Below are 24479 nucleotides of genomic sequence, written 5' to 3' on the forward strand. Positions count from 1 at the left end.
CTGTATATGTTTGTTTCACCTCATCTGTGTATCTGCCCCATAGGGAACTTTTGTATGCATGTGACTCCCTCTGTATACCTTCCTACTTCCTTCTACTCCTATACCTACGCACACCCCTCTCTGTTGTCTGTTATCTGTCCCTTTCTGTCTACACCCTATACACCTCTCAATTACTCCCTCAACACCCACCTCCTCCATATCACACCCCACTGCCTCCACTTGCCTGCCTTTTCATGCTAACCGTGGGGCAGGAATTCTCAGAGGGCCCATGAGGGCCCATGAGCAGCTGCAGGACCTGCCAAAGCTCAGGGCAGAACAGAGGGGCTGGATGGCCTACCAGCTGAGTTCTACAGGCACTTTTGGGGCTTTTTGGGTCCTAACCTACTGGAAGTATACCAGGAGGCTCTTGTGGAACACATGCTACCAAGCAGCTGTAGGCGGGCAGTATTGTCACTGCTGCCTAAAAAGGGTGATCTAAGGCTGCTCAAGAACTGGCGACCTATGTCTCTTATGTTTGGACTACAAAATCTTATCCAAGTTTTTGGCCAATAGGCTGAAGTTGGTGCTAGACAGCATAGTGCATAGAGACCAGTCTTACTGTGTTCCAGGAAGGTCAATAATGGACAACATTTCTTTCTCATGTGGCATGTCATTGATTGGGCAATGCTTGGGGGGCATTATTTGAGAATTCTGGTTCTCAAATAATTTTCTATGCAGTTCTAACTTCCCAATAAAGGTATCTTTTAAAGTAAAGTAATCTCTCCCCCCCTTGCACTCATCACATGCGTGCACACACTCTCTCCCTCACTATTTCTCTTGCACACCAACACACACACAGATCCCTTGACTTTTTGTTATTTTTCTCTCCCTCTCTCTCCCCCTCTGTCTCTCGCACACTCTATTACTCCCATACACGCCCACTCACATGCTCTCCCTCTACCTCGCTAACCCCCTCTCCCCTGCTCTCACTCTTAAGTCCCTCCCTTGTTTAACCCTTACACCCTCTCTCCTCACCCTCTCCCATAACCTTAACACACACTTGTTCCTTGACCAATCCTCTCCACTTCTTTGGTTCTCTAGCCACCCTATATACATGCACACACACGCTGACTCTCCCTCTCTCTCCCTTCCTCCTTTTCCCTAGACATTTAAATTGAGATTTACCGCTTCTGGTGGGTTGTCCGAGGTCACCGGGGTGAACACAACATAACTTTTCAATGCCTACTGGTCTCTCGCACTCCACTCTCTCCCTCGTCTTTTACACACCAACACTCGCACTCTCCCTCCAACCTTAGTGACTCCACTCTCTCTTCTATTGCACCCAACACACATACTATCTCTACCTCCCTTCACTGGACTCTCCCTCTCTCTCTTGCATACCAACACGCACACTCTCTCTCAACCTCTCCTTACTGGTCTCTCTTTCTTCTCTTGCACCCAACACATGCATATCCCCCCCACTGGTCTCTTCCCCCCCATCTTGCGTACTCTCTCTTGACCTCTTGTCTGGTTTCTCACTCTTACTCTAATATGCACACGCTCTACCTCCCCACTGGTCTCTCCCTCTCTAACCCCCTTCCCTGACTAAGTCCCTCCCCTCCATCTTCTTATCCTTATACCCTCGCCCTACCCCCTCTCCCCTGACCCATTCACCCCTTGCCTAACCCCAAGTCCCTCCCCCTCCTGTTCTAACCCTAAGTTCCACCCCTCACCCTACCCTCAGACACTATGTTGTCATTTCCAGTGAAGAGATTTAAGTAAAGGTAGAGTTTCAGAGACACAGGAACGTATTATTGAAGGAATAAAATGTACTAAGATTTGCTCTTTCAAATAGCTGTATTTACTCCTGTCCCTTCTACAGATATTCAAACACTTTCGGATATACACAGCAAAATATTGTATAACACACTCTTCTGCAGGGAAAGAAGTCTTATGCCAAGATTAAATGTAATGACCAGGGGGCTATTGCACAAAAGTAGAATAAAGATATCCAGGATAACTGAAAAAGCGCAGCTTGACTTAGTGTTATCCACTCATCGCGGCTGAATCGGTTGCACGTTTGCCAAGCCAGGATGAGAAGGTGGCGCTATGTCAATCCAGGTGTACATAGTTGGGATAAGTGCACCTTCACGGATTTCTTAAATAGACCATGGTATCGATCACAAATTCACTGATGCAGAAATGGAGAAGACGCGTGCAGCATATTTTTAACCCGCTGAGCAGAAATTAATAATGGAGATGTATGAGGAGGTGAAGCATATTATTTGCAAAAAGGGGAATACGGCAGCCGTTATTAAACAGCGAGAACAAGCCTGGCAGACAATCGCTGACCGACTGAATGCGTAAGTAGCCTATTTAAAAATATGTACTTACTAGGAAAGTTGTACACTCTGTTTTAATTGCTTTTAATATGCTTGTTTTATGTGTTGGTTTTATTGCTGTAGGCCTATCTGTGTTTATGTGCTGGTTTTACTGTAACGTCTCTTTGAGTAGCCTACCATGCAAAGCACTCTATAAATAAAATGTATTATTATTAAGCCTACTTTCCCTCAAAAGTGAGCAGGCAATTAATGTTCCTCTGGAAATTTACCCTAAAGACTAGGCCTAATTTCAAACCCTTACACCATGCGAGAATATGTTTCACAACCATATGCACAAATCTCTATAAGATGTGTCTAATTCTAAATATCTTTCTACAATTAATGTTCATACAGAACAAACATGACTGGACAGAAAAGATCGTGGCAACAAGTCAAGATTAAATATAAAAACATTTTGCAGGTAAGTGCCTAACAGTTTGCAAATGGTATGTAGAAATTACTTATACTATGCCTGCTCACATATTTTATCTAAACTGATTTTAGTAGTTAAGAAGAAGGCTCATTTGTCTGGCACTGGGGGTGGGCCACCAGCTCCAGGCTTCACCCCAGCTGAGGAATTGGCCCTGGATTTAAATCAGGGAAGGCCAGTGATGGAAGGGATTGAGGGTGGGACAGCGACAGACTGTGTTCCACCTGCAGAAACTGCCCTCCTTATCCTTGGTACATTTTTACATCCAGTTCATTTTCCAGTTCTGCACATCAAACACAATTACCCATTTATACGGGCATATGTGGACTGTCTGACCTTGTTTTGCCTTGCAGTGTCCGGGGGCACAGTTACACTCCTGCCACCAGGCGAAGATCCAGTGAGTATTATTCGTTAAAAGCACAAGGCTTGGCACATCCTGTCAATAAAAAGTCTATTCAATATGGCAGGGGGAAGGAACTTCTGCCATATGGGATGACGAGGAGACTGTCACTGGATTCCAGAAGGCCTGAGGTATCATGTAAATCGTATGGAAATGCATATTTAGCCCCTAATGGATGAGAAGTCAGTTATATAGCACTCATAATATATATTTGTAACAGGATCCAGATGCAGTACAGCTTGACAGCCAGCCTGGCAACATAGTACGTATGGGCTAAAGGAAATCTAAATCGTGCACAATTCCTGCTGTGCTAATCAATGAATGGTTTACAGACTTCACAAACTGTCAGATGTCTGTACACGCAGCATCTAAAAAAGCAAATCGAGCTGGCAGATGCAAAGATTGCTGTAAATAAGAGGTGCCTCCAGGATCTGGACCTTGATGTACAAATCAAGAACAAAAAACTGAGGAAACTGGATCTGGAGATAAAGAAACTAGAAAAATAAGTAAATGACTTCAATCCACACTTTTGCATATCGGTAAAACAATGTATTTATTTTGTCTCTCTCTCTCCCCAGCTTGCCCGAGAAGGACAAGAAAATAAAGTTTTTTATGTAAAATAATTAATATATTGGTCTCTGACTAGCCTGCCATTTATGTTATCTGGGAAGATTGCTGCATTGTCCCACTCAATCTCCGGTGCCAGTGCAGGACCCCTTTCTCTCCTCAGACAGGCAACATTATGTAGGACAGTGCAAGCTACAGTGATGTCACATGCCCTGTCTGGGGTGACCCTCAGGTGGTGGAGACACTGAAAACGTGACTTTACAAGGCCAAATGCCATTTCAATTTGGCCCCTTGTTCTTGCATGGGCAAGATTGTACCCTTGCTGTGCTGCTGTCTGAGGGTCTGCTAGTGGAGTGAGAAGGTATGGCTCACAGGCATAACCCTTGTCTCCCAGAAGAACACCAGAGAATTCACCTGAGAATACAAAATGTAATCATTACAACTACACATAAGTTAAACCTTTGACGCAATTGTGTTTATCAGTGAAATGTGTGTGGCATACTTTGTGACAGTCGCTGGGAAATGGTACTGTACCTGAAAACTCGGGAGTCATGGACAGACCCAGGCCACTTTGCCTCCACATTGGTGATCATGCAGGAAGCTCACAGATCATCTGAAACGATGCAATGTTGCCTATTCATTACACATTTAATGCACAGAATATTTGGCTAGTTGACAGTAATTACATAATTTTTACCTGAACATTGATACTGTGGAAGGATTTTCGATTGACATAATCTCCCTCATGGGCCCCTGAGGGGCGTTTAATTCGGATGTGTGTGCAGTCCAGCGCACCAATGACATTAGGGAAACCTGTAACACAAAATAGTCTGAGTATTTGGTGACTGTTCTAACGTAACGCTTTTTGTCATCTATAATTCATGTTACATGCAATCTTGTGGAAATCCTCCTTGATGTAACACATTCTTCTGTGGCCAGGGAAGGTAATGAAGATGTGTGCCAAGGACTTCAGTGCCAAACACACACTTCTGACCGTACGGCAAATAGTACCTTTATTCAAGGTTTCGGCATCTCCCACGGCATATAAAAACATGCCGCTTGCGAAAAAGCGCAGTGCCACACAGACCATCTGTGGGATGGTGAGAGCATGGCTTCGCCCTGTGCGGTGCTGAATTTTGGGACCCAGCAGTCTACACAAATAACGGATCCCATCTCCAGAAAACCTATACCTCTCGTGCAGGTACTCGTCCGAAAAAGCCAAAGAAAAGATCTGTCACGAAACACCCTCTCACGTCTGAAAGCACGTCTCAGTATCAGTGCTTTGTCGTCCAACACGTCATTAAGAAATGGGCATGCCATGGTGCAAGAAGAAACAGGTGAATAGGACTTTATATATCGCCTTCATCACTGACTTTATTGAAATCACCGTTGCAACTTCGTCAACCATTTCTAAACATCTAAAAACTGCAATAGTAGGCTAAGGTTTAAAATCAAACTCGTGACAGCAATAGTGACAAGTAATGCATGTTAATAAAAATAAATCCGAACACATTCAGAATCTGTTAAAAACGTTTATTCCGGATCAGAGCGGCAGCTGATTTAACACGAGACTCCAGAATTAATCTTAGCCTGGCTGTTAGCCTGCTCTGGAGCAGGCTAGCTGCAAAGAATAAATCTCCATGGTTACTTGGCTGGGTTTAATTCAACCTGCTTTCGTGCAACCAAGTCAAAGCTAAATTCATCCAGGATAACTTGAATATCCCGACTTAATCCCTTATCCTGGTTTCGTGCAATAGCCCCCAGGGGCCTGTTGCACAAAAGTAGAATTAAGACATCCGGGATAAATGACTCAGCTGAGCTCAATGAAGCCAAAACATGTGCGTCCAGGCTTAATTGGTTGCACAAAGACCAAGCCAGGATGAGCAGACACGGATTCATTAAGCCAGGTGAAACCAATCCTGGATAGGTGCGCGCTCACGGCTCACTCAAATAGACCCCGCCACAGATCACAGATTAACTGATTTACCATGGCAACTAGAGCCGCGTACTTTTCCCCGTCGGAAGCACAAATCCTCATGGAGGCATACGAGGAGGTAAAAGATATAATTAAGAAGAAAGGCAACACCGCCACAGTGATAAAGCAAAGAGAAAAAGCGTGGCAAAGTATTGCAGACCGCCTGAATGCGTAAGTAGTGCACAATTACACACTCACCGCTCCGCTGAAACATCACAATTACAATTCAAATATTTAATTCACATCTCCAAAAATGCAGTTGTACTGTAATTATGAAACGGTTAAATTTTTAATTGAAATGCACTGCAGATATGAGTGAAATTGTGTAAAGTAACTCCATCACACTGTATAAAGCTATGATAAATTTTTTGATATTTTTACTGAAAACAAGACAAAAATACCAAGTAATTTTTTGCAGTGTGACTCCATTAAATGTGTGTGTGTGTGTGTGTGTGTGTAGATTAAACATGAACGGGCCAAAACGGACATGGCAGCAGGTCAAAATCAAATACAAGAACATTCTGCAGAATGGTATGGTCCCTGACTAATATTTAACAAAGCACAAGCATATATTGTACCCAGAAGGTGCCTGCTCACACATTGTCTGTACTGTTTTAGCAGTGAAAAAGAATACCCACAGACGAGGCACGGGTGGTGGGTCACCAAAGGCTGACCTTACCCCAGCAGAGGACATGGCCTTGGAGCTAAATAAAGGCAGGCCCGTCTTAGAGGGGATCCCTGGGGGGAAAGAGACGAGCATAGGTTCCTCCCAAGATGCCACCCGCTTCATTCAAGGTATGTCCTTCCATCTCTACATGGGATACAACCACATTCATATTGAATCAATTTGGACTGTCTGACTTTGGTTTACCTATTGCCTTGCAGTGTCTGGCAGCACTGTGTTCCTGTTAGAGCCACCAGCACAAGCACCAGACGATGCTGATCCAGTGAGTACTCCATCAAAGGCATACTGTAGGCCTGGCATGTCTTGTCTACTAGCTTCAATATGAATCCGATTAAATGTGATAGGGTGAAGGCCCCAGTGCAGCAGCAACAGCACATGATGGAGACGATGATGAGGAGGAGACCATCTCTCTGGATTCCAGAAGGCATGAGGTATCATGTTAAGACTGTGAAAGTACTATTTACTCTACAATGGTGAGGAGTCCTCATCAAAATCAAAAAATCTAATTTCTTTTACAGGACCCAGATGCTATACAGTGGGAAAACCAGCCTGGCAACATAGTGCGTATTAATAAAAGGACACCACATCCTGCCAAATTCCAGCTGCGCTAATTGTATTGTGTTCACAGAGCTCACAAGCTATCAGAAAGTTGTATGGCAACCACCTCCGGCGCCAAATAGAACTGGCAGACATAGACATTCAGTACAAGAAGAAAAAGATGGAAAATCTTGCACTGGAGTCCGAAATAAAAAAGAGGACAATTAGGAAACTGGACCTTGAAATAAAAAAACTTGAGAGGGAGGTGAGATATGCCTTCAATGTACACTGTATGCTAACTGTAACACAAATGTATTAATCATTATTTTTCTTTCCTCCCCCAGCTCCAAGAAGATGACACAGCTGAAAATAAAAATTAGGTATATTCTCGTAAAGTCAAGTGAGCCATGACATATGAGCTCTTATTGTGAGCACAGAGGACGGTGGCATCTTTCTAAGGTTTTTTTTATTTTCCCAGCAATCAGTACAACCAAGTCATCGTTATAAGGCATCGCCCTCTTTTGCCCACCCCCCCAGCACCAGGTGTGGCCACTAGCCTATATGAAGGCCCAAAATTGTGTGTTCCTTTCTGCTCTGACAATGGCATGCCCATTCGTGTGAGATGTGGTGGATGAAGAAGCACTTGTGCTGAGGAGAGCCTTCAGGCGAGAAAGGGTCTTCAGGGACCGGTTGGACCCACTGGCCTTCCCTGATGACCATCTATATGAAAGATACAGGTTTTCTGCAGATGGCATCAGGTATCTATGCAGACTACTGGGTCCCAGGATTAAGCACCGCACTGCACGGAGCCATGCACTGAGTGTGGAGCAAATGGTTTGTGTGGCCTTGCGCTTTTTTGCTAGTGGAGCCTTCCTGTACTCAGTGGGGGATGCAGAACAGCTGAACAAGGCCACAATTTGCCGCACAATAAGGAGTGTGTGTCTGGCTATCAAAGCATTAGCAGATGTCTTCATCTCCTTCCCTGGCCACAGAAGACTCTGTGACATCAAAGAGGAGTTCTATAGGATTGCAGGTAAGAGGATCTACAAATTACAGGACAACTGTTAACACATAGTAGGATACTCATTACTTTGTGTGACAGGTTTCCCCAATGTCATTGGTGCAGTGGACTGCACACACATAAGGATAAAAGCCCCCTCAGGTGCCCATGAGGCCGATTTTGTGAATAGGAAATCCTTTCACAGCATTAATGTTCAGGTGAACATAACTTTTTGATATTGTCCATTGACGAACACTCTGCATTGCCAGTGATGTGCATTGATTGGTGTAATATTCCTCATCTTATGATTTCAGATGGTCTGCAATGCTGACTGTGTGATCAGCAATGTTGTGGCAAAATGGCCTGGCTCAGTCCATGACTCCAGAATCTTTCGGGCCTCTGAAATCTATCAGTGCCTATCACAAGGTAAGCCACACAACCCCTATTTATAACCATCATGGCTGTGTCAAGAATATCACTGTGTTTATGAGGTAGTAATGATGAGATTTTGTGTTGACAGGTGAATTCTCTGGTGTGTTGCTGGGAGACAGGGGGTATGGCTGCCAGCCTTTTCTCCTGACACCTTTCACAGACCCCCAGGAAGCACAGCAGGCCTACAACCATGCCCATGCCAGGACCAGGGCCAGAGTTGAAATGACCTTTGGCCTCCTGAAGGCACGCTTTCACTGCCTTCACAAATTAAGGGTCAGCCCTGTTAGGGCATGTGATATTACTGTGGCTTGTGCTGTCCTCCACAATGTGGCCTGCCTGAGGAAGGAGAGGGCCCCCAGAGTGCCACCAGCCATGGACTGGGACAATCCGGCAATCTTCCCTGATGACGACAGTGGTCGGCTGCTGAGGGACCAATATGTGTTGAATTATTTTAGTTAGTATGTGTGCTTTCAATTTTGGTTAAATATGTCCTGCGGTGGCAGAGGAATTTGGGTTTTTTTGGGTTCGTTTTTTTACGAATTTGGCCTCTTATGATGTTTGTGCGGTATACTGTGTGTAATACAAGGCTGCAGGGAGGCTACTGCATCCATTCATTTGTCTGTTCAGTTGATGTGTATGGATTTGTCCTGCATTTATTTTAGTGTGCAGACATGCAGGGTGTGTTATATACAGACCTTTGAATGTGTATGTATCATTTTGTATAATATGCTTGGATTCTGTGCTTTCCATCTTGTAGAGTCACTGTGACTTCAGTTTCAAAAGGAGCTGATGGTTTACCTGCTTTGTTTTGTCCTTATTCAATAAAGGAACATAATGTTACACATTGTGTTTTCATATTCATATGGAATGTGTATTTGTTTATATGACAGAGTACTAGGGCCACACTGAAGAAAAAGGATAAAAGTCATAAATTTATGAGGCTGGTTCTTTCTGCAGAAAAGCTACATATTGTTTTTACAGTTTTGATACTTATGACAATGTGATACTTAATATTCTGGCACATCAGCATGTCTTTGTTTATGAAACCATACTGAAGTACAATTTCACGAAATGCCCCACATCTGTCATTTTAACAACTGTCCTCCTTTAAAACAACTGGTTACAATATTATGACTTGTGTTTTTTTCCCCTCTGTGGCCCTAATATTCTATCATTTTATATATAGCCTTATAGTCTATGGGAAACTGTAAATTATCTAATGATAGCAACATCATCTAAAAATCATTTTTTATCCAAAATCATTGAAATTAATGATCACAAACGTTTAAATAATGACAGTGGGTCTAGTTATATGTGATAACAATGTATAGTGAGCAGTGAAATAACTATTGGTTTCCATTTGTGGTGACTGCTGACTGACATTAGGGATGAGATTAAATAGATCCTGGAATTTAGCCTGGTCTGGAGCAGGCTAGCTCCACAGAATAAATCTCCATGGTAATTTATACCATAACATATCCTCCTGCCCCCTATCCATCTTTAGTGCAACCGGATTACGGATCAATTGAGCCAGGATCACCAAGATATCCTGGCTTAATCCCTTATCCTAGTTTTGTGCAACAGGCCCCAGGTGTCAAATGATGAAACAGCAGGTAAGACTGTTTTCTAATCAAACTGTTGACTGAAGTGAAGACTGCATTACATATTTAAACTTCATTTAGAATGTCTCTCTTAGCTCCCTCTGGTGGAGCCAGCTCTCCAGGCCCGTGTCTGAACGGAGCTCTGGTGATCCAGCTCCAGGAGGAGAAGGAGTGTCATGGTGCTGTTGTCTCATATCGGGATGGAGACACCTGCTTCCCCATCCTGATTCAGTTCATGAAGAGTGCGACTGAGGGGTATGTTTCAAGTTCAAGAAGGTTTATATTCAATTAAAAGACATAAGAAGAGTAACTTAAAGACATAAATAAGTTACTCTATCTGCATGTTGGCATGTGATACTTCTTGAAAATAACCAAACCAGTCAATGGAGGCGGCAGCTGTGTGAAACACTGTAAATACAACAATATGGAAGATTACCATCTGTGTAGATTAGTGGCATTTCTTGTAAATAGTGCATCAAATATCTTTTTTTAAACAAATGTCCTCCTTTAGTAGCTCTTCAGAACATTAGATGGGATGGGACTTATGGTTATGGCTCAAAACCCATCCGATAACTATTTAGAGCTTGTGCCATCTTATCGCATTAATCTGTGTAAATGTTAGTCGTCATATGTAAAGTTCATGTTGGTCCATAAAGGTATGAGTATAGGGGATGCCTATAGTTTGTTGATATTTCATCTCTTGCATGACCTGTCATAGTTCGTGTTGTTGCCAGAGTTCAAGAGTTATTGCAATACGTTGTCAGGCCTTCTCTCAAAATATTGGTTTGAGCCAAGAAGAACCTGGTGTATATTAATAATCAATGTTTCCGATGGTGTTTCCCTCAGGCCCAGATCTTTCTGCTGCTGTTGGAGTCTGTGAGAAGTCTGATTACAACAATGGCTTGTTAAAAGCTCAATGCTCTGAGGACAGTGGAGATGGTTGTGGACTTCAGGAAGAACACAGCCCCACTCACCCCCATCACCCTGTGTGACTCCCCAGTCAACACTGTGGAGTCCTTCCGCTTCCTGGGCACTATCCTCTCCCAGGACCTCAAGTGGGAACTGAACATCAGCTCCCTCATCAAGAAAGCACAACAGAGGATGTACTTCCTTCGGCAGCTGAAGAAGTTCAACCTGCCAAAGACAATGATGGTGCACTTCTACTCAGCCATCGAGTCCATCCTCACCTCCTCCATCACCGTCTGGTACGCTTCTGCCACTGGCAAGGACAAGAGCAGGCTGCAGCGTATCATCCGCACTGCTGAGAAGGTGATTGGCTGCAATCTGCCTACGCTCGAGGACCTGCACACCTCGAGGACCCGGAGGCGAGCGAGGAAGATTGTGGCCGACTCCTCCCACCCTGGACACTCCGTTTGTCACTCCCCTCCGGCAGAAGGCTGCGGTCCATGAGGACCAATACCTCACGCCATAAGAACAGTTTCTTTCCATCTGCTACTGGCCTCTTCAACAAGGCCAAGGACTCCCATTGACATTCACTCACTTATTTAACTATTATAAGTCCATCTAATGGCAATTCAGTATGCATAAGCCACTTTATCTCAGTATCCGATTGCACTATGCTGACCATTCACGCTGCTCTTTCTATTCTTATTTTTATATATATTTTATATTTAAATTGTTGTATTGTTGTATTCTTAGATTGATTAGTTCTTAGAAATAGTTAAACTTTTGTACTTTACTTAATTTAAGATCTGTATATGTTTAGTGTTTTGCACCTCCCTGCCACAGTAAATTCCGTGTTTGTATAACATACATGGCGAATATACCGAATTCTGATTCTGATTCTTCTAGGACACCCTTTGGAATACTCGCACAGCTCCCTCCCAGACAGCAGAGCGATTTATATTAATTTTGCACTGTTGTTTTGAGCTAATTTTGCTTGAGAGTTCCAGCAGTATCTCTTGAACCGGGACCTTTTCTGCACTATAAAAACAACATCAAAAATAAATGATCAGATATGACAAAATAATCTTAAAATGAAATAGTTCATATCAACTATCTGATAACATCATCCTCAATAGTTGACACATTCTGTGTTTGTGCTACTCACATCTGACTCTCCATACTGGCAATTATAGCCTGGTTTAATTCCTCATCATCTGAAGACTTAGCAGAAAGAGCAGCCATAAGTGTTAAATATGAAGAGTAGTCTTCATCATGACTGCTTGTGCCAGGGTTGCCATCACTTCTTGCAAGGCAGCCTCCATCGTGACCAGTAGTGCCACTTTCTTGCATTGCTGTACGCCTTTCAACAACACTCCTGTTGGTGTGTTGGATGCCAAAGCCATGTTCATCACCTCTGCTAGTGCCAGGGTTGCCATCTCCATCCTGACTGCTAGTACAGGGATCATCCTTACTTCTCATTGCTCTTGTAGCAACCCTGGTGGTGCTAGGTCTGCCTTTTTGGATTTGTGGACCATTAACTTCAAAACAGTCTTCATCATTGTCCTTAGCAGTTGCACAACTGCTTAATGTTGATCTGGTAGTGATGTGGGAACATTAATTTTCTTCATCTGAGCCAGTCTGAAACAGAAAAAGAAAGACCAAAAATATATATAAGAAGCAAAAATTACAAATTTGAAATTAAATAACCATATTGGAAACAAGTTATTGTTTGACCGATTAAAACAAGAAACCTTTGTTTGCGCATTTCTCTGGTTTGATTGCTCTCAAACCTTTGCTTTAATTGAATATACAGTATACTGCTACAAGTAATAAACAGTATACGTTTCATTTTCGAAAGACACAATTCTATTTCGTGAAATGTATTAAAAAGAAATTTAAAAAAAGAAATCAAACTTACTAAAAGGGTCCTTGATGGTCTCACATACAGGCCTTTGGTTCTAAAAATCTTATGGATTAGCATTCCATTCAGCTCCTGGCCCTCCTACAGTTTAGGGGACACCAGCTTATTGCCACAAGCCATTAGAAACTGGAGGCTACAAAGAAGATGGGGATATTACAACAACAAAAAATGCTTTAACGCTATGTAGTTTGTTGTACGATGGTGTTAGTGTGTGTGTCAGGGTGTGAGGAGGGGTAGGACCCAAATGCACGAGAGATGCGAGGCATGGTAGAACAAAGGGATTTAATTCTCAAAACGGGGAACAGATAGGGTACTCACAGGGACAAGTAGTAGTAAGGACAAGACAAAGACTGGACACAAAACAGAAACCTAAATACACAGAACCAAACGACACACAGGTGGACACAATAACGCTAACGAGAACAGGTGAAGACAATGACAGGGAAACACTAGGGCAGGACAAAAAACTGAAACCGGGGGGGGCACGGCTGTGGCCGTGACAGTACCCCCCTCTCAAGGGACGTCACCGGACGTCCCACAAGGCCGGAGCAGGTCCGGAGGTCGGCCCGGAGGCAGGGCAGAGGGCCGGGGCAGGTCCGGGGGTCGACCCGGAGGCAGGGCAGAGGGTCGGGGAAGGTCCGGAGGTCGGCCCGGAGGCAGGGCAGAGGGCCGGGGCAGGTCCGGGGGTCGACCCGGAGGCAGGGCAGAGGACCGGCGCAGGTCCGGGGGCCGGCCTGGAGGCTGGGCAGAAGGCCGGCGGCCCGGAGGCCGGAGCAGGTCCAGGGAACCACCCGGGGGCAGGACGGGCACAGGGGACGGGCACAGGGGACAGGAGGCGCCTGGAAGCGCGGACGAAGGGGCGCCTGGGAGCGCGGCCGAGGGGGCACCTGGGAGAGCGGACGAGGGGGCGTCTGGGAGCGCGGACGAGGGGGCGCCTGGGAGCGCGGACGAGGGGGCGCGGGCACGGGAGCGCGGGCACGGGGCGCGGGCACGGGAGCGCGGGCACGGGGACGCATGGGAGCGCGGGCACGGGGGCGCATGGGAGCGCGGGCAGGCTGCGGCCAGGAGTTCTCGGGCGGAGGAGGAGGCGGCCAGGAGTCCTCGGGCGGAGGAGGAGGGGGCACAGGGAAGGAACGAGACTGGGGCACAGGGAAGGAACGAGGCCGGGGCACAGGGAAGGAACGAGGCCGGGGCACAGGGAAGGAACGAGGCTGGGGCACAGGGCAGGGCAGAGGCACAGGGCAGGACCGAGGCTGGGGCACAGGGCAGGACCGAGGCTGGGGCACAGGGCAAGAACGAGGCTGGGGTACACGGCAGGACCGAGGCTGGGGTACAGGGCAAGAACGAGGCTGGGGTACAGGGCAGGACCGAGGCCGGGTACCGGCGGCAGGCGGCCGAGACTCCCCGGCAGGAACAGCCACAGTGGTCTGGGTGCTGGGCGGCGCAACCTTGTTCGTCCGGGCGCAGGGCGGCACAACCTCAGGATGAGGCAGGGGCACAGGGCAGGATCGAGGCAGGGGCCCAGGGCAGGACCAAGGCTGGAGTCGGGGTTCGGGCTGGGGCTGGAACCAGGACTTGGGGTGGGCCTTGAGCTGCAGGCTTCGGGGTCCACCAAAGGCCAGGCGGGTCCCTAGGAAAGGGTTGGGTGAACTCTCTGCTGGGTCCTTTCTTGGTCTTGTCCTTCTGTCAGGGTGTGAGGAGGGGTAGGACCCAAATGCACGAGAGATGCGAGGCATGGTAGAACAAAGGGGGTTTAATTCTCAAAACGGGGAACAGATAGGGTACTCACAGGGACAAGTACATTTACATTTATTCATTTAGCAGACGCTTTTATCCAAAGCGACTTCCAAGAGAGAGCTTTACAAAGTGCATAGGTCACTGATCATAACAACGAGATAGCCACAAATCATTGCGAGTAGCCAAAACATGAAGCACACATTGTGAACAACCAAAGTAAGTGCCAAAGGGAAGAACCATAAGAGCATGTAGTTAAACAAGTTACAATTAAACAACATGAACTGCTATAAGTGCAAGTGTACCTGTGAAAAAAAAAAAAACAGTTTAATAATGCGACACGCGAACGTTTGCTGATAACACACGCCGCCCCGATAACGTGAAATGATCAATAAGATCAATACTAATGGGAGACGAATGCCGGAGCTAAAATGTATGCTTCAAACGACGGGACAGAAGATAACTAGATCGACTACACACAATAAAGGCAAATTGATTCACACAGTAACAAGTGGTTGTGATCACATGAGCAGTTTAGCTCTACCTTAGATAGTTAGAGATGAAGCGCGAACGTTAGCTGCGCTGCTGCATGCATCGAACACATGACGTTCCAGTAACTTCATTCCATGCTGTGTGTTCAAATGCTTCTTCATATTTGTAGTATTTCCTCCCTTCGACGAAATAGACTTTTTACACTCGTTACAAGTGGCGTTGTTGTTATTTTGTCGTGTGAAATGCAACCAAACTTTAGAACGCTTCTTCCTAGTTGCCATGTTTGCTGCAGTCTGTCTGAATAAACTATAAAAGTTCGCGCATGCGCAACGGCACAGAGAATCGTTAACAGAATTGTTTAGGAATTTTGCTAACGATTCCAAGGAATGATTCACTGGGAACCGGTTCTCGATACCCATCCCTATCTGGCTGTGAACCAACCCTCCAGCTGCCTAACATTATATAGGCCTATTTCCTCTCGTTTTCAAAGATTTTGGTATTTGCTTGCTTGCTTTATTCATAGCTAGCTAGCAAACTGCACACAATGGCAATATGAAAGATAATTTCAAGGCCAATATGTTGTTTGTTTGTTGTTTAGTAACACCGTTGCTTCGGCTAAATTGCTTGAGGGCTCAACAGCACATGGTTGTGCTGACATCCTTGTACACTTTCCGTTTAATCTGAAACACCTCCCGTTTCAACTGAAACACCTTCCGTTTTAACTGAAATCCCTTCCGTTTCAACTGAAACACTTTCCGTTTTAACTGAAATTTTCATATGTGTGTATGAGAGCTTTTCATGTGTGTGTGAGAGCATTTCAGTAGTGTGTGTGAGAGCATTTCAGTAGTGTGTGTGAGAGCATTTCAGTAGTGTATGTGAGAGCATTTCAGTAGTGTGTGTGAGCGTATAGTTTTTCAGTAGTGTGTGTGAGAGCATTTCAGTAGTGTGTGTGAGAAGGTATTCTGAATAATGTCCCTCACGGCCCCTCATATTTTACACTAGCCATTCACAAAGGGAAGGTCCAGGCTCGGCTTATCAGGTACTAAAACCAAGCACTGTACATTGCAAGTTAGAAGATACTAACTAGGCTGTGGGAAGCAGGATCTATAAAATGGATAAGATTGTAAACACAAAACAGTTGTGTGACAAGTTTACTGAGAGGGAAATAGAAGTTGAATTCTGGTAGGAGGGACCTGTGAGCAGGGGCCTTTTTATATTATATATATTTAGTCATTTAGCAGACGCTCTTATCCAGAGCGACTTACAGTAAGTACAGGGACATTCCCCCAAGGCAAGTAGGGTGAAGTGTCTTGCCCAAGGACACAACGTCATTTTTGCATGGCCGGGAATCGAACCAGCGACCTTCTGATTACTAGCCCGATTCCCTAACCGCTCAACCATCTGACTCCCATCTTGGCGTTGTGCACTTTTCACTTTGAGCTTGCTGATCGGTCTGGCATCTCACAACCATCCATCAGTCAAACGATGCCTGCTGTTTTACACGCAATCATCAGTAAATCCTGTCAGTAGCCTACATCAATTTCCCGTACACGCCTGTGTACAGATACGGCCTTTTTCCCACTTGATTTGAAATCAAACGCCTTTTTTAGTATTTCTGCCAACGAGCGCCTCTGAGAAGATGCTGCGTTAACAGCAATCGCTACCTTTTCCCAAACAATATTCTTTATTTTGGTGGTCAAACCGTCAAAGCACCGCCAAGTGTTCCAAATAAAATGTTGTGGTTGCACTCAACCCCCGACACCAAAACCTCCATTTCCTTTTGGGAAAAATTATTTTTCTTTCCTTTCTTTTCTTGCTCCATTTTCATTACCAATTTCTAGTTTAACTTGTTAGCTCCCTTTTTATTGGTGGTGATTCAACTAATTTAGATAATATGGGGCGTTTCGTATGCAAATACTTGTGTTTGTGCACAAGCTTATAGACTAAGAACAGGTGAGATTTATCAAGAAAAATCTCCTAGAAGTGTGCATACGCCGCTTGTACGATGGAATCTTTGATAAATCGCACCTTGAACTGTTCATGGGAATATTCCAAACCTCCACGTAAGAACAATTTCTACGCACGCTTGATAAATGAGGTCCCAGGGCAGGTCAAGTTAATGTGTCACAGAGACTGTCCTTCTAGCCCCGTCATGAAATGTTGACGGAGCTATGGCCTTGACAGACCTCTGGACAGGAGAGTTTATGGCGAAAGGGGCTTATCTCAGCGAAGGAGCTGGAAGTATAAAAGGCCGGCCACAGCAATTGCTCAGGGTGGACATGCTGCTACAGCCCTGAGCCTCCAAACCCTCCACCTCCTCTGCATCTCCTTCTCCTCGCACCTTCTGCCCGTTTCCGCTTACAATGGGAATTGCCTACAGCGTCGGAGAGTAAGTGTACACCAGTAAGCTTGTAAGATTCACTTATCTGTGATGAAATCAGTCAAGATTAGGGTGTTATGACAAGTTTACCGGCTCTACCAGCAGAGCCGTTCAAACTTGTTTTTAACGTCTGTTTAAACTTGTTTTACAAATTTGCAATGAAACCTAGGGAAAGTGGATCACTTCTGGGAATCACTAGGCATGGTTTTGTCCTTGTTCGTCCTGAATGAGACACTTCCATGTATTTTAAGAAAAGAAACCTACATGTCTAAAGTAACAGAATTGTATTTCTAATCATCGACTCCCTCTGAAATCGTATACAATCCTCAACCACAATCTTGCTGACCAAATAGTTTCAAATATGATATATTCCTCACAGCATATTGTATCCTTGCATACAATTGCAAATATCTCAACAAAATCTGTGTCCGTCTTCCCAGGGTGGACCACCTCTACACCTTCTTTGTCCAGTGGTCCCTGGACATTTACAATAAAGATCCTGAGAAACCTCTGTACTTAATGGTGAAGAAAGATAAGCTTGCAGCCATTGACAAGTGTACAGGGGTCACTGTTCCCTCTGCCAAAAACTGGGAGGTAAGAATTGTCGTCTAAGTTGAAGGATAATGCACTGAAACATCTGTAGTTATATTACAGAATAATGTTTAAAGTTTAGTTAGTTACATCTCAGTAGAAATGGACACATATTGTAGATTGGCTGTATAAACTACAACTATGTGATGTGTTCAAATAAGGTATTTCCTCTGACACCCTGTATTTCTTTATTTCCTCCTTCCTTCTGTCCACACCCCATATATGGTCATACTTCCATTACTAAACGGCCACTTTCTATTTATGAGAAATGAAGCTCAGCCTCAGATAGGTTTCCACAGGGTGGAGCCATGAGCAGCCAACGAGAATCGACCTTCTAGTAGTTGAAAGAAACACATGAAGAGTGTGTAACATGTGCAGACCCAGTTAGCGGATATTAAAACTTTCTCGAGATTAAGCAAGAAATACTTCACAATGAGATCTAAGACAGAAAACTTCAAGATTATGTACTTTGCAAAGCACTGTATGGAACCATATGTACAGGTAGGTTGAATTTCTGTGGGATATATACTTCCTCTTTTTGAGACTAAACAGGTACTGGAGTTGCCGTTATCTTTTGACACTGCAATAATGTGAACTGCAAGTGTCATGCATAATAAGAAAAAAAGAAAGTGAAGCAAAAAGCTTTAAGTAAAGAAATAAAAAGACTAAACAAACATTTTCACAAAATTGCACTTTTATACTGCTGCACTAATTCAGAAGACAAAAAATGTATACATAAGACAGTATTCATGTAAAAAAAATATTGTGTGCCTAAGACTTCTGCACAGTAAGCTTACTGTATATTTTTACATTAATTGTACATTGCTTGATTTATAATTGTATTCATACATACTTTGTGTATGTTCAATCTTTATGGTGAACATATGTATTGAGTCATTTCATACAGGGTGTTAATAGTCCCTCCCCCACTTCCAGATTGTTTCTGAAAATGAGGGGCAGTATTGTCATAGCGTGTGCAGCTTAGAAGATGAGGAGGAACCTGTAGAACCGGAGGACCTTCTCCCTGTTTTGCTGGATCCCAGTCAGCTCCTGGATGAACGCCACATAGAAAGTGTGAGTCACAGCACTTTTACACTAGAACCTTCTGCGCACACATCTCAAAAACATTTAATGAGATAACAGGCCACATTGACAGTAGCATTTTAGAGGTTAAAAATGAAATGTATGATTGTAGTTGTAATCCTTGATTTCCTCGCACCTGCAGTTGGCCAATCACATGCCGGTGCGGACTCAGGGATATCCATGGCGATTGGTATACAGCACAGCAGTTCATGGCACAAGCTTAAAGACTCTCTATAGAGAAATGGCTGAAGTAGATAGCCCTGTATTGTTGGTCATCAAAGACATGGAACATAAGGTAAGCTAGCACCATCTTCAGGGCCTCATGTACTAAAGCGTTTGCGCCCACTTCAGGCGTATTTGTTTCGCAACGTGCGCGTAAAAGCATGGCGAAGTATGTACAAACATGCCGCACTGAGGTAAAAGCGCAGACTGCCTGTCTCGGGAACTGAAAATGGCAAATTGCGCTTTTCCGTGTCATGCATATGCATTCACAGGAGGGTCAAGGGGAAATTAAGAGATGGGAGGGGGTAAAGTCCGCCTAATTATGTATTCCGTAGTATGTACAAAAAACGCCGGTGAAAGCGCGCCTGTATTTTGCGGTGAAAGTTCAGCGCCTCTTAAAAACAGGTGTAAACCAAGATGCGGCTTTCCTCGCATATGCCTCCTGGTGAAATGGCAGCAGTAATCCAAGCAAGACGAAGACAGGCCAAGGAGACGAGCTGAAAGGATTTTTGACACAAGGATCACACTTTTTCAGTTGAGTAAACATGAAATCATTACGCATTACAGATTTAGCAGCCATACAATATTACAGTTACTGGAATTTGTCATTTCGGTCCAGATGGCATTTTTTGTGTCGGTGTGGAATTCCGGCCTTGTATAGGCTAATATTTAAATTTGCTGTTACCTCATGAACAAGCAGATCAATTTCGTCATCTTTGTTTTCGCTGTTTTGACTTTGGTGGTTGATCCATGATAGAAAGAGAGAAGGCGGCCCCTTCAAATGCACGTTTAAATGCTCGCAATGTACGGTATAGTGGGCGGAGAAAAGGTGCTGATTACCCGATGAACTGCAGGTTTGGTAAATACGACGTAAAATGAAGTATCACAGCGTGCGCTCTCGGCGGGTTGGCCATGGCGCTGATAACGCTACGTTTGCAAATGTACCTACATGAGGGCCTCAGTCTTTTGCGTCCTCTCTTTCTCTCCCTCTATCTTATCCATATATTTACTGTTATAACACTTGTGACTTTCTGATAGATATTTTCTACTAACTAAAACTAACGGATATAATTTTTTTCAGGTGTTCGGAGCCTTTTCCTCAGATCCCTTTAGAGTGAGTAACTATTGCTACGGAACAGGGGAGACTTTTCTCTACAGCTTCAGCCCTGAGTTTCAGGTAACCAACAAACGCACACATAGAGAGAGCATGTGCATGCTGGTGAGACATTGATGACTGGGACTGACCTCTCTTTGACCTTAAGGCCTACAGGTGGAGTGGGGAGAACTGTTACTTTGTGAGAGGTCACTTGGACTCATTACAGATTGGTGGAGGAGGGTACGTTTTCGAACTAGTTCATTTACGTTGAGTACAACATACAAACCAACACACATTCATACAATGCAGTACAAAATAAACCTCTTTAATGTGTTATTCTATTGTTTGCCTCCAGGGGGAGTTTTGGCCTGTGGCTAGACAGTGACCTGTACCAAGGGTCCAGTTTTGCCTGCTCCACCTTCCAAAATCAGCAGCTGTCCAGCAAGCAGGATTTTAAGGTTCTGGCACTGGAGGTCTGGACTGTCCAGTAAACCCTGACTCAAAGAGCGAGAGAATGAGAACAAAGATGGAGAAGGGAGAAAGACTGAGAGAAAGAAAGGTAGAGTATTTCTTCAAATGCGGTACGCCACCCTCAAATAATGGCCGCCGCACCAAAATAAACGCTGCACCAAAAATGAACGTTATTTAAGAAACGCTGCAGCGTTTATACGAAGAAATACGGTATTGACCTGTGTCTGAGGTTGCCTTTACCCCGTTGTATAGTGCATTACAATAAACCTGTCATTGGTTTTACCCTTAGTCTCAGGACTGTTGTGACTGGTCCTAAATCTGCTGTGTTAGGCCGAATCCCAATACTACCCTTTACCCCTACCCCTTATCCCTAGCCCTTAGTTTACCCCTAGCCCTTGGCCCTCGAAACTGAGGGGTAAGGGTTACATACCCCTAAGAAATGAGATGCCACTTGGTTACGGTTACGTCATCTAGCACGTATCGATGTCTCCAAAGCAAAAAGAGTTATGCACTGATATCAAACGAAATTCGCTGCTAATGGAGTTTAGTTAAACCTGTAGACATGCTAGTCAGAGAAATGCAGGACTGTTGTGCTAATCAGCAATGTAACGTTAGCATAGCAAACTAGCGATTTTTAAAAACGTTTCAATTAAGAAGATGGTTACAAATATGTGTACAGGACTGTGTATAGCACAAAACAAGACTGTCATAATTCTTAAATCAATATTACATTGATCGGACTCTGGATGATCTGGCCGACATTGTTGCCGGTCGCACAGGATTCACATAGCCCTAGGTTTCAAGTAAGCTCCCGTTTTCACTTGGTTTTAAGGGGTGTATACCCCTTCGTCTTAGCCCTACCCCTACCTCAGAAAGAGTATTGGGACACCACTTGCTCTCACGTGAACGCGCAAAACTAAGGGCTAGGGGTAATATTGGGATTCGGCCTTAGAGTTGGATAAGAGTTGGATAAAAGTGTATGTGTGGACAGAGAAGCCGGTGCTCCTCCTCTGCAGGAGCAGGAGATGGCTTTATTGTTAAGCTATGAACCTTATTCTTTAACTTGACACCTAAGATTTGAACCTTCAGTCAGTTATTGGCTATGAGTAGAGCATCACTAAACAAATCTCCTTTTAAGATAAAGGTCCTAAATACATTAACATTATTGTAATGTTAAAAAAATGCTTCTGTTGCTTTCTTTTGTGTCTTTCTTAACTGTGCCAAGAGATCATTTTTAAAACGTTTTTATAAAAAAATGTTAATGTGTGTTTTTTCTATTTAAAATGCAATCCAAGGATGCAGTTTTGTTGTCTGTATCCTATTGGTCTGGTCGAACATGTTTCTTTTCATACTCAGTATGTCTTTTGCTGTGACTGATGGCATTGCTTTGTGCTTGTGTGTCAAAATGGTTTGAACGTCATAAAAAACTATAAAGCATCTCTGGAATTAAATGCTAGTGTGATAATGAATTATTTCAAATCATACAAAGTGTCATGATGCTTTGTCTATAACGCGAATTTAAAAAATATATGTTTATATTTATGTTTGCAATAGTGGATGTATTCTATGGAACCCCGAGTTATATGGAGGTAGATTAGTTTCATAATTCACAAACAAACATGCGATTCACAACATCGATTCACAAATGTATTTTGTGATTCACAAACGTAACACGATTCACAAATGTATTTTGTGATTCACTGAGAGCGGGGTAATGTGAGACATTTTTTACATTTGCTCCCCTTGAGGCAAGCCAAAATGATATCAGTAACATTTACACATTTTACATTAATTCAGGATGTTTCCAAGCAATGGAAATGATCGGAATGTATTCAGGACAAAGGGCAGTGAAAACATGATTGTTTTCTAAAAAGTGGTATTGTGTCTCATTTTACCCCAGCTTAGGGGTGACCAGAGAAATCAAGGGGGTAAAGTGAACCAGCTGGGGGTAAACTGACCCACTTACTTTTTCCACTTTTAAACTACCATAACAACACATGTTGTAATAGTTAAAATCCTGACAGCTAGATTGACAACCACACATTCCAAAACTAATTACAGTAAGTACAGGGACATTCCCCCGAGGCAAGTAGGGTGAAGTGTCTTGCCCAAGGACACAACGTCAGTTGGCATGACCGGGAATCGAACTGGCAACCTTCGGATTACTGGCCCGACTCCCTCACCGCTCAGCCAACTGACTCCCTATTTAAACACTTGAACACTGACACTAACACTGAACAAATTCATATACAACATATAATTCAAAATGTTTTAATTAACATTCAAATGACAGATAGAACCAGTTAAATTAGAACACATCATGGGACCATAATCAGAACCAGCTAGAACAGTCTGGGACTCACACTGGACTAGACCCACCAGGACTAGACCCACCTGGATTAGAACATCAGCTTCATACTCTATAACAAGTGAAAAACTCGCCCGGGGCGCCAAATGTGCTAGGACCGCCACTGCCAAAGTAACAGAGACTCCTGTGTTTGGTTGCAAAGTTAACTAGGACAAAGTCACCCACGGACAGATCTGTGTTTCCAGGATCACTTCTCTCATCCTCAGAGCTCTCTTTGTCAAACTCATCATCAAGTGGGACAGGGACATCACTCTCCTCAAATCTGGTATCTATGATTTTCTTTTTGGGTGCTTTTTCGATTTTCCCTTTTCTTTGCTATTGAGCTTTTTCCCTGCCAGTTTCTTTTGTCTCTCTTCATAAGCCTTTTCTATGATCTGCTTCTCAGGAGTATCAGTTAGGATGGCTGTCTTCACACGCTTTCTTTTGTTTTGTGCTATGGGGGGACATTTGGGAAGTGGTAGGATTTCACGAGGAGACACATATCCAGGTCTGCTGGGAACACGTGGCACATCTGAGTCAGCTGGCGAGGCACATCCATGTGGACCATGCGCAGTGGATGGATTAGCATCAGCGAGTGGATCATCTGCAGCAGGTGGTTCATCTGCAGGTGGTTCATCTGCAGGGAATGGACCATCTGGATCATGTGCAGGGGGTGGATCATCTGCAGGGCGTGGACCATCCGGATCATCTGAAGTGGATGGACCAGTGGATGCAGGCTGCAGCTCAGGATTTGGCCGGTCTGACACCATGGATGGTGCAAACGCTTCCTCAGGAAAAATATCTCGGTTATATGGGAAAACCCCAGTGGACTTGGATCCAGAAGGGATATTCCGTGGTGTCACTGCTGACAAGAAGGCCTCATTCACAAGTCCTGTAATCTGGTAGATGGACTGTTTTGCCAGGGTTAGATCTCATCCACCCGTCAAGAGCTCGGCTGTATAGGGTCTTGAACGGGCCATACACGTCACGTCGAGAGGCTGCATGCGATGGGATGGAAGGGTGCGCAGAAGAAAACTTAAGGGGACGGACCCACCTGCAATCGACGTTTGGGTTAAGCCCCGAATGTGTATAACGTCTGGCTCCGTGCCTGATTAACACTCGGATCGTTAAGCAGACTAAAAAATGATAACATAATGGTTATATAAAAAATTATACGACCCCCTTCCGTAATCATGATGCCCCCCCAGAAATGTTCACTGCCCCCCCAGTCAAAGCAGGCTGCATCCGG

The 24479-nt window shown here is 44.3% G+C and overlaps 2 protein-coding genes and 1 pseudogene across 3 annotated transcripts; 2 read left to right on the forward strand and 1 right to left on the reverse strand.

Annotated features, from left to right (window-relative positions):
- Nucleotides 1–3758: 3758 nt before the first annotated feature.
- On the reverse strand, nucleotides 3759–5077 carry LOC134023922 (putative nuclease HARBI1; annotated as a pseudogene).
- Nucleotides 5078–7581: 2504 nt separating this feature from the next.
- On the forward strand, nucleotides 7582–9147 carry LOC134022984 (putative nuclease HARBI1). Its single transcript, XM_062464748.1, has 4 exons — nucleotides 7582–7987; nucleotides 8057–8172; nucleotides 8269–8380; nucleotides 8475–9147. Exons 1-4 carry the CDS (start codon nucleotides 7786–7788, stop codon nucleotides 8843–8845), a joined length of 801 nt encoding a protein of 266 aa, XP_062320732.1. The 5' UTR covers nucleotides 7582–7785; the 3' UTR covers nucleotides 8846–9147.
- Nucleotides 9148–16411: 7264 nt separating this feature from the next.
- On the forward strand, nucleotides 16412–22328 carry LOC134022985 (nuclear receptor coactivator 7). 2 transcript variants are annotated; one of them, XM_062464750.1, is made up of 7 exons: nucleotides 16412–17429; nucleotides 17861–18512; nucleotides 18948–19085; nucleotides 19237–19389; nucleotides 20398–20493; nucleotides 20579–20652; nucleotides 20768–22328. In XM_062464750.1, exons 2-7 carry the CDS (start codon nucleotides 18444–18446, stop codon nucleotides 20901–20903), a joined length of 666 nt encoding a protein of 221 aa, XP_062320734.1. In that variant the 5' UTR covers nucleotides 16412–17429; nucleotides 17861–18443; the 3' UTR covers nucleotides 20904–22328. The 2 variants fall into 2 exon arrangements, with proteins under 2 accessions (XP_062320734.1, XP_062320735.1); XM_062464751.1 differs by lacking the exon at nucleotides 16412–17429 and having other exon boundaries at nucleotides 17733–18512.
- Nucleotides 22329–24479: the final 2151 nt, after the last annotated feature.

The sequence above is a fragment of the Osmerus eperlanus genome, chromosome 7 (assembly GCF_963692335.1).
Source record: "Osmerus eperlanus chromosome 7, fOsmEpe2.1, whole genome shotgun sequence".
In the NCBI taxonomy this organism is placed as follows: domain Eukaryota; kingdom Metazoa; phylum Chordata; class Actinopteri; order Osmeriformes; family Osmeridae; genus Osmerus; species Osmerus eperlanus.